Source organism: Salvelinus sp. IW2-2015, linkage group LG15 (genome assembly GCF_002910315.2).
Source record: "Salvelinus sp. IW2-2015 linkage group LG15, ASM291031v2, whole genome shotgun sequence".
Taxonomy (NCBI): Eukaryota; Metazoa; Chordata; class Actinopteri; order Salmoniformes; family Salmonidae; genus Salvelinus; species Salvelinus sp. IW2-2015.
The window spans coordinates 27,569,985-27,580,607 of NC_036855.1; the positions used below are offsets into that span (position 1 = coordinate 27,569,985).

A 10,623-nucleotide genomic window follows, 5' to 3' on the forward strand; every position below is an offset into this window, starting at 1 on the left:
ATTCACAGGCAGACATAGTATATCTGTTTGCTTTTAGAAAAATATGTGCATACAACTGCGACTCAAACTGCCCATTGTTTTATATAAAAAATATGGCACTTTATAATGTCCACTTATAAACGCACATACTGTAGGATGCTGTATATAGCATTTTAACATAAATAAAACAAGAGATAAATCATATTTGTCCAGCCTTTCCTGCTATCCTTGCAGATATAAATAATATGCTGCGACCTAATCAAAAACTTTTTAAAAACAAAAACGTAGGTAGGTTCACTAGGTTGTTGTAAAAATAAKATTTCAACTTAAAACATGTTTTTCATTTTTCGCGCTGCATGGATCACTGGTGCGGTTGAATGGAGCAATACTGTATGGTGCGCTCAAAATGTCTTGCAGTTAATTAGCCAGCCTAGGCTACTGCTCAAATGTTGCTGTAATAGGCCTACATGTATTCCATTTGCATGGTGTTTTGATGCTGTTTTGATGCTGTAAAGCACATTGCATTGCATTCCATGTCTGAAATGTGCTGTTTAAATAAATCTTGATTAGATTTTTTGCCTTGCTGGACAGGGGCTTGTCCCAGTTAAGTTTGGCTTCCGCCATGCATGCAGGGACCGTTAAGGAGGAATTGTTTCACCGGGATGGCACGAGAAGGGAGTTTCCTCCCGTCGAACCAGTCCCTTTCAGCGCAGCAATCCCCCACAGGTGCGGACCAGTCGATACCGAGCCTGGTCGTTGCCCGTTTAGATGTTGATAAGCCCAACATTTTTGTTGGGTGCTGATGCTACACTGAGGGCAGAATAGGGCTTGGAGCCGTGGGCTTGAGATTTCTCCGCCTCAATGATTTTGAGTATTTCTTCCTCATCGATATCGAGGTTCTCATCCTTCTTGCCCACTGTTTCGTTTTGATACAGTGAATCAAGGGCCCCATATTAATTAGCTTCCTCCAAGGAGGGAAGGGTTTGTGGGTTAGCCTCATTGCCCGAAGGCTGTGAGGGCGAAGAGTCTTGTTTGGAGGTTGCTCTTCGCACTCGCTGATGAAGGCAGTTTGCAGGCAGTGCCCTACAATGCTTGCAGAACTCGGGGTTAGCGAGTGATGCTGTAGCGTGCTCAAAATCCAAGCAGGCGATACACATGGGGTGTGTATCCTTGCCTGCTATCATCCCCTCGCATGGGCCCGTGTGCCGGTGCTGAGGAGCGGGCAGGAGGCKTGCTAAGTTCTCACTGTGTAGGGGTAGCAGGCTCCATGTCTGCGAGAAATACTATTCCTCGAGCAAAGTGTGAGCTAGCTAGCATTCACCTCATGGTTAACAGCCTAGCTAGTTAGCACACTGCTAGCCGGAGAATGAGCATGCTATCTTTGTCTCTCAACGAACCATGCGTGTCTCTCGACCGTCGAGCTGTGAAGCTAGGGCGGTCAGTCTGGTCAACACGGTCCGTGATTGTGTTGTGCTAAACGTGAAAGGAGAGCCAGCAATTCTACCCTTGCAGGTAGAAAAACGAGTTTAGTGTAGCTAGACWTGCGGCGAGTTACACTGGTTAGCTAAGCTTTGCGGTGACAGCTAGCCCTTAGCTAAAGCCTTGAGGCGAGGGCTAACCAAGTCTCAATAACTAGCCATGTGACGTTAGCTAAACAGACTTTGCTGATAGCTACTTTAGTGAGGAAAACTGTACTTACACTATGACTGAGATATGTGGTTGTCCCACCTAGCTACAGTATCTTAAGACGAATGCACTAACTGTAAGTTGCTCTGGATAAGAGCGTCTGSTAAATTACTAAAATAGAAATGTAATCGACAGGAGCTGAGGTCCTATGTTCGGCAGTGTTAACCTCACGGTTCGCCTGACAGTTCAGTAGAAAGACAATCTATTCGTGCTGATGAGAGCTTTTAGTGAGCGCAGTCACTACCGCAAGGAAGAAATGCGAGAATGACCAGTTGGCGAGCAAATGGTTCCCTTTATTGAGGAGAGCGACTCACCCCATTCGCCACTCCACCTMTCTGTCTTRAACAGACGCTGTGTGATTGAATTCTTCGAGCTTGTGACCCACCCTAAGGCATATCCCATAAATGACACATCAAAACAAGTATTAGAAATAGAACTGGCATTACAAAGAATAAAGAAGGGGGAAGGAGAGAGCGGGGGGAGAGAAAAAGCAGGGAGACCAAAGGAACAAAGTAAGAGGGGAGAGAAGGAGAGAATAAAAGAAAGGAATGGCGAGAGAGAACGAGAGCAAGGTTTGTTCAAAGGTTGATATTGCGCAGGGCGGCAGGCTGCGTCTTGTCGGCGGAATAGTCTTGACCCATTGCAGGAAACGTATATTGTTCTCTACAAGCTCTTTCCCCTTAATAATACAGAGATCGTAGGACTGGGGATGAAGGGAGGGCAACAKATTTAGCTGACGGACAAACAACGTAAAAATGGTGAGAAAGTGGCCAGTGAAAAACAAATAAACAAATAAATATCAGGGGGAAAACACTCTAGTCATTAATCATTCTACAGCCGAGGGCTTTTTCTGGTAGCTTCTTGGCTGCTGCTTCTCTGACCTCAATAGAAAGACTGGTACTCAACTACCCTAGTATGGCAGGGGAGGGGTATTGTACTACCCTAGTCTAACAGGGGTGACACAGACTCAGATTTTTCACTTTACATGTCAAACAAAAACCAATGATTGCAAAGTTAAACAAACCATACATCTCTGCACAAGGACTACGTTTAACAATTTCCACAGAAAATTTTACAAAAACACATTTACTTGAAGAACAATGCAGAAATGAAAAAAAATTTTTTTTCCAGAAGTGGAAATTGTTAAGTTACTGTGGAATTGACCAGGGAAGGGGCACCCAACTGCCCTAGTCTGGCAAGGGACTGGTACTCAACTACGGTGCTCGGCAGGGCCCACAGAAGCACGTACTGTATATATAATTACTTATCTGATTAAACTGGGAAACAAACATAGTGCAAAGGACAACAAGTAAACCCAAGATGAGTAAATCATCAGATTGTATACTTTCTCTTGTAGATGAACATGCAGTTAGAGTAGAGTTACAGAGAGTTACAGAGAGACTTTAAGCATCACAACATTACCTTGGCCGGAAGATTCAAGACAAAGAGCCAATAACTTTCAGCATCCAGGAGACTGATTGGGAAAATGTGTTTTCTTTCCATAGAAAAATAAATGTAATTGATGCCTAGCYATGGGTAAGATTGACATGCTATAACTATGGGTACAACCGGAGTTTATATATAAATGCGTGGAATATTTCAATTTTGGAGAATCTCTTATAAAATGGGTTAAAGTTATGTATAGTAACCCTAGGTGTAAAATAGTACATAACGGCTACTTCTCAGATTTAAAGTACKAGTCAAAAGTTTGGACACACCCACTCACTAAAGGTTTTTTCTTAATTTTTACTATTTTCTACATTGTAGAATAATAGTGAAGACATCAAAACTATGATATAACAGATACGGAATTATGTAGAAACCAAAAATGTGTTAAATCAAAATATATTTTATATTTGAGATTCTTCAAAGTAGCCACCCTTTGCTTTGACAGCTTTGCACACTCTTGGATTTCTCTCAACCAGCTTCATGAGGTAGTCACCTGGAATGCATTTCAATTAACAGGTGTGCCTTGTTAAAAGTTAATTTGTGGAATTTCTTTCCTTCTTAATGCATTTGAGCCAATCAGTTGTGTTGTGACAAGTTTCTTTTTTTTTTTTTTACCTTTATTTAATTAGGCAAGTCAGTTAAGAACAAATTGTTATTTACAATGACGGCCTACACCGACCAAACCCGGACGACGCTGGGCCAATTGTGCGCCGCCCTATGGGACTCCCAATCACGGCCGGATGTGATACAGCCTGGTAGGGGTGGTATACAGAAGATAGCCCTATTTGGTAAAAGACCAAGTCCATATTATGGCAGGAACAACTCAAATAAGTAAAGAGAAATGACAGTCCATTATTACTTTAAGACATGAAGYTCAGTCAATGCAGAACATTTCAAGAACRTGTCACATTATTTTAAATGATGAAGCTTACGTAGTTCCCCAGAACAGTTGAGCCAGTCATGTGTTTGTTTGTAAATAGCACAACGGGAGAAAGCGGAAGCAGCTCCAGCTGTGTATTGACAGGGGTCGCATTTTATATTGAAAGTCAAGTGAATTTTTTGCTTCAATAGAGTGATCAGGGACGTGCAACTATAGTTTTCCTTCACAGAAAATACATTAGTGCAACACATTCGGCAACTCATTTTCATCAAATGACCACAGAAGTGCAACACTATTTGGCTGGCAGCCACACAAGTAAATTAACTTACAATGAACAATCCAGTTTTTGGGGCAAAAACTATGCTAAAACTAAAGCTAGCAGCCTTCATGGAAATTCACAATTACTTGTGCTAATTTGGTTAGTATTCTCGTAATAGACGCCCAATGGGCTTTTTCCCCGMTTTTTTTGTGCCCCCTTGTGATCTAAGCTGGTGGGGAATTAATACATTTTGTTGGCGGTGGAGCAGCAGGGGTTTGTGTGTATAGACCTGTGTTTTTGTAAAACTGTATGTGAGTTTGAGATGTGTTAGCGTGCACATCTGTGTAGGCTATCCATTCTGTTTATCCTAATTGCTTGTTAACTGACAGTTGTTATGGGAACGCTAAGTGGACCATGGGAACTAATGCGACAGACAGAGTTTTTAGACAGTTGAACAGGGTGTGCAATTTGTCCCTCGCTCACCCCATTCCATCCCCTCTGACTGTCAGGACACTCACCCTATACAGATAATTTCGCTACATCCGCAATAACATCTGCTAAACACGTGTATTTGATTTGATTTGGTAAAAAGCAAAAAATATAAGACTGTTTAAGGAAAGATTGTGTGTGTGTGTGTTTTTACTAATCTGTAACATCAGCACTTTACACAACCAGACTGTGTGAGTCTTCAACAAAGCTGCTTCACAGTGACTGAGTCTGCAGTCACACATACATATACTCACACTCCTGTAGAACCAGCTCTGTCTAGACCTGGGCCTCCAACAAAGCAGCTGTACAGTGACTGAGTCTGCTATCCTCCACTGGAGCCCAGGTAGGAGAGCTGTTCCCGGCCTGAGTGCCAGGCATGCCCCACTCCGGCCCCATACATGCCAGAGCAGAGGCCTCCCCACTGGGGGAAAAGACCACTGTTTCTGGGGTCTGAAAGAAGGGCTGGTGGGTGGTCTGGGACTGAACATACAATACTAGCTGGGACTGTATCTGACTGTTCTGGCAAGTACAGGGGTTAGTGAGGGGAGGGGGGAGTGTCTCCAGCTGCTAGGTAAGCAAACAAACTTGTTAAAGTATAGCTAACGAGACCGCTCAAGCAAAACGAAGTGGGTAGTGGGCAGGAGTTAGACAATAAGATATTCACTAGTGATTATATTGGATGGATGTTACACACACAAGTGCACACACACATGCAAGCCCTGTCCGGATCTGGTTGCTATCCCTCCCACCAGAGAGAAAAAAGCACCGTTGAAACATTTTAAACAAACTGACTCAAACACAAGAATCAAAAGTGGAGGGAGTAGATTAGATACGAGGAGGATGAGGGGAGATGGAGTGATATCACAGAAGCAGGAAATCCTATTTACACAGCCTCATTCTCCTCTGCCTAGCGTGGGCTATATCAGCTTAACAAACCTCTCATGGTGTGTGTGATGTCAGACCAGATATCAGGAAACCAGAAGCATGCAGGTCTGCTCCAATAGGAAGCATCTGGAAGGAAGGGACACTGACCAAGATATGTGTGCTCTCGCTCCCTCTTTTAAATTTCTATTTATTTTTCCTTTATTTAACTAGGCAAGTCAGTTAAGAACAAATTCTTATTTACAATGACGGCCTAGGAACAGTGGGTTAACTGCCTTGTTCAGGGGCAGAACGGCAGAGATTTACCTTGTCAGCTAGGGGATTCTATCTAGCAACCTTTCGTTTACTGGCCCAACGCTCTAACCACTAGGCTACCTGCTGCCCCCTTTTCTCTCTCCCCCTCTCTTTCTCTTCTCTCCATCTCTCTCTGCACTTCTAAATAAGCCTGCTATTGTCCAGCAGCAATCAAGCTGCATCATTAAAAATGTACACACCCACACACACACACACAGGCAAATGTGTGCGTATTCACACACAATCACGGATGTTCGACTTGCATAGTTGCCTCTGGGCCACTGTGCCAGTGTGCTGATAAGAATCTAATTTCTATTATTATTATATAATCTACTTTCTAATGACAGTGCCATATGGCTCAGGACACAAACAACACAGAACAGCTACTGATGCTAATGCAGCCCTCAACATTCTGGCAACAACCTCATCACTAATTCCATTGGTTCCATCGTGAGCTCAGTGAGGGGCAATGCTATGTTTTTACACCTGTGTAAAAAAGAAATACCTAGGGGAATGAGGGAAAACGCTTGAATGTCTGACATGCTTGTCGCATTGCTTGTGTAGGTGTGTGTGTGTGTGTGTGTGTGTGTGTGTGTGTGTGTGCGCGCACGTGCCCCACTCACCCTCTTCTTAAGGCGGTCTCTTTCTTTCAGTGTGAGTGTGTCAGCCTTAGCGATGACAGGGACGATGTTGACCTTGCTGTGAATGGCCTTCATAAACTCCACATCCAGAGGCTTCAGACTGGACAGGGACAGGTAGAAATACAAACAATAGATAAATAATAGTAGCTAAATAAAAAGTATAAAGTGATTATGTTCCCCTTACCTAGCCTAAATGGTGGTATGAACTAGAAGTAGCAGTGTGTGTGTGTGTGTGTGTGTGTGTGTGTGTGTGCGTGTGCGTGTGCGTGTGTGTGCGCATGTGTTCTTACCCGTGTCCAAAGGGAGAGATGAAGTAGAAGCAGCAGTGGACTCGGTTGTCTACGATGTGTCTGCGGTTCAGGCCACTCTCGTCATGAAGGTAACGCTCAAACTGGTTATCAATGTACTGGATGATGGTCTTAAAGCTGAGGACACACAGGACAGAACACACACACATCACACAAAAAACAACCAGAGACACAGTCTGCACTAGAAAACCACCTCCAGAAAAATAGATTGTGGGATTTTGGAGCCTAGGGAGTATATGTACTGTGTATATATATATATTCACGAAAGGGGATGCATCTCAAAAGCCTAAACTGGCTATATCTCCTCACATCTTCTATCTCATCTGCACCAATTTGAAAACCAGGGATAAGAGAAAGAAAATACCAGAAAAGGAAGCTGTTTCATTGTATTGAGATGCAGCCTATCATCTCATAGACCAACATGGAGAAAAGGAGACCAGAAAAGGAAGCTGTTCCAGAGTATTGAGATGCAGCCTATCATCTCTGCCATCTGACCTGCTTTCTCTGATGACTTCCTACAGGGCCAGTAGGCGTGGTAACATGTTCATTAGCAGGGCGCCTACAGCTTCCCTCCCAGCCAGAACAAAAATCAACACAAAGTCTGCATCCCAAATGGCACCCTATTCCGTGTATAGAGCACTATTCTGGTCAAAAGTAGTGCACTATATAGGAAATTGGGTGCCATTTGGGATGCAGTTTACCTCTGACCTATATTCACCTCACCCTATTGGACCCAGGTAGTGTTGTGGTCCATTCCATAGCAACTCCAGATAACTCAGGCCACTACTGTGAAAAAATGCCTTGACTAATTCTGAGAGGAATGGAAATGGAATTGAAATAGAATGATCCCAACTCTGGATGTAAGCATATCCTTAACACCTGTTAATGGGGCAGCAGATAGCCTAGCTGTTAACATCGTAACCGAAAGGTTGCTGGTTCAAATCCCCGAGCTGACTAGGTAAAWAYAATCTGTTGACGTGCCCTTAAGCAAGACACTTAATTGCCCTAGTTGCTCCTGTAAGTTGCTCTGGATAAGAGTGTGCTAAATGACTAAAATGTCAAATGTAAATGTACTGTTGTCCCTTCGTTGTTACCAACACCACTTAGAGCTGCTAACCTGCTCTATTGCACTCAGCCTAGCCCTTAGATCACTGCCAGTTGTCACCAACCCCGAGTTGTYCATCAAACCAACAGGCCCAAACACAGGTATGTCAGGACAATCAAAAAGAAACGGAGCTGAGAGGAGGAGGGGAAGAGAGAGGGAGGAGGGGGAGGAGCCCACACAGCAGCTGATGGGGGCAAGGGCACAGGAAGAATAACTGCTCCTGCCATCATCAACCATTGTACACACACACACACACCAGTCCTGGCTGTTGATGGCATCTCCGTATCCGGGGGTGTCGACCACAGTAAGACGGAGCTTCACTCCTCTCTCTTCAATCTCCACTGTACTGGCTTCTATCTGCACCGTCCGCTCAATCTTRTCTACAGAGGAGACAAAAGGAAATACATTTTCATTGTGTGTAACACACTAGGTTAAGTTTAGAGGGATCCCGGGGGACACAGCTTAATAATAACTAGTTTCATTACTTTTCAAATCAAAGTTTGTTCCATGTGACTTTAGAGCTTAAATAACAAAGTCTGCATAAGCCAAGCGTCTGGACACAATATCCTTATGCAGATCTTCAGGCACTGGACAGGTGTAAGCAGTATGGCAGAAGTTGCTACTATAAGCCATCACCATATTGCTTACACCTATCCTATCCCTTCAGAACTACAAACACAAAAGTGGTAGGAGCTGGAGGTGCTTTTTCAGACTGGCCAATAATCTAAGTCATAAAGAGGGGATGGGCCTTTTCAAGACTAATACAAAATAAACATTCTTAACATTCCACTCCAGGCAATACAATGCTGGAGACAGCTGAAAACAGACCTTTCTCTGTTATTACAGTGTGTGTGTATGTATGCGCTGTCTGGTCTGAGAGCAGAACTTCATCCTCTTTGCCTTATTTCCGCTCTTCTCTGTGTGGTGTGTGTGTGTGTGTGTGTGTGTGTGTGTGTGTGTGTGTGTTGCGGCGTGCGTGCGTGCGTTGCGTGCGTGTTCACCTGCGGCCCCAGGATTATCTCTCTGGTAGAGGTCTGTCAGAAACAGGCTGTTGATCAGCGTAGACTTGCCCAAACCAGACTCTCCTGCAGGAGAATACAGACCAGGCATAGTACTCTAGGATCTATACATATCTACAAGGTTACTGTAGTACACTACTTTTGGCCAGGGCTCTGGTCAAAAGTAGTGCACTATATAGGAAAAGGGCACCATTTGGGACACAAACCCTCAACTAGACAGCATTCAACTAGACAGCATTCTGGCACAAAATAAACTTACTGTGTAGGTGTAGGTAAGCTCTCTTGAATTCTCCTGAATTGAATCAAAATAGTTGTGTAATAAGTCATACTCACCAACGACCATGAGGAGTGAACTTCAAATCCCTCTTCACGGACTTCCTGTGTACCTGGTTGGGCAGGTTGCAAAACCCACATATCCCGCCGCCTCAGGAACTGACAAACACAAACACATGGATATAGAGGTAATGTACAGTATTATATCAACTATATAGATTAGCATAGGGAGAGGGGTCTTGAATTGTTCTCTCCCTCCTCCTCTCTCTCTTATCCACTCTGACACTTCTTACATTCACGTGTTTAGGAGATGTGTGTGTGAGATGTCTGTGGTAATTGAGATTAAATGGAATGAGAAAATCCAAAAGCAATAAAGCTGCCGATGAAACGGAAGCATTTATACAGGATGTCCTCTGGGCTAGGATGATCGCTCTCTGTGTGCTCTGTATATGCGCCCTCAATATGGTGTGTGTGTGTGGTTGTGGTGTGTGTGTTGTGTGTGTGTGGTGTGTGTGTTGTGTGTGTGTGTGGTGTGTGTGTGTGTGTGTGTGTGTTGAAAGTGGTAAAGTCACACTCACCTTCCCTTTCTCTACAGACTGAGACATGGTCACTGTTGCTGGTCACCTAAACCTGCAACCAGAAACAAGACATCAGATAAGTCACAATGTAACATAAGCCTGGGTGCTAGTCTTTTTCTGCTTTACTAAACTTGTTGTATTCTTGGAAAGGCAACAATGTACAGTAGCATTGTTGTAAGCAGTAGACTGGCATCCAGGCTGTCTCACCATCTCATAGACAACAACTGTATAATCACTCACCACCAAGCCTGCAGTCACAACTCCTACTACAGTACTACCATTAATTTGCAGTAGTCACTATCATCGGCATTCTGAATAATAATAATGACACTGACAGCATCCACACTAGGGCACTTTAAGACTGCACTGACATCCAGTCACTCACAGCCACACTAGGGCACTTTAAGACTGCACTGACATCCAGTCACTCACAGCCAACCCCATTAAATCTGTATCACAGTCAGTGGATGGAGCAGAAACAGGGTGGGCATCAAGTTGATTCCCAGACCTCCGGTAAGGGCCTGGTTTGTTTAGTTAGGCTCCTGCTGTCCTACTCAATGGTACTACTCAGATGACAGAGTAATGAGCCTGAATGATAAATTATCACATAATGGCCACCAACTGGTGCCCTGCGCTGCCTAAACCCCACCCCCCCTCCATTTGATCACTAATGCATTGGGCACTGACTGACAGGTCGTGTGCGATAAGGCGAAAGCGGGGAGAGATGGCGAGCGCAGCCAGAGACGACTGAACCCTGTTATGTAACTTTATTAGAAAAACA

General features: G+C 44.0%; 1 protein-coding gene across 1 annotated transcript in view; it reads right to left on the bottom strand.

Moving 5' to 3' along the window:
• LOC111974221 (septin-2) overlaps positions 1-9,423 on the bottom strand; it is a 32,581-nt gene extending 23,158 nt beyond the window's left edge. Inside the window, exons 1-5 of the mRNA XM_024001873.2 lie at positions 9,325-9,423; positions 8,974-9,057; positions 8,229-8,352; positions 6,850-6,984; positions 6,542-6,659 (exon numbers count right to left, since the gene is read on the bottom strand). Of these exons, the coding sequence (XP_023857641.1) occupies positions 6,542-6,659; positions 6,850-6,984; positions 8,229-8,352; positions 8,974-9,057; positions 9,325-9,334 (471 nt within the window). The 5' untranslated portion in view covers positions 9,335-9,423. The remainder of the gene's footprint in view (positions 1-6,541; positions 6,660-6,849; positions 6,985-8,228; positions 8,353-8,973; positions 9,058-9,324) is intronic.
• Between the last annotated feature and the right edge of the window lie 1,200 nt (positions 9,424-10,623).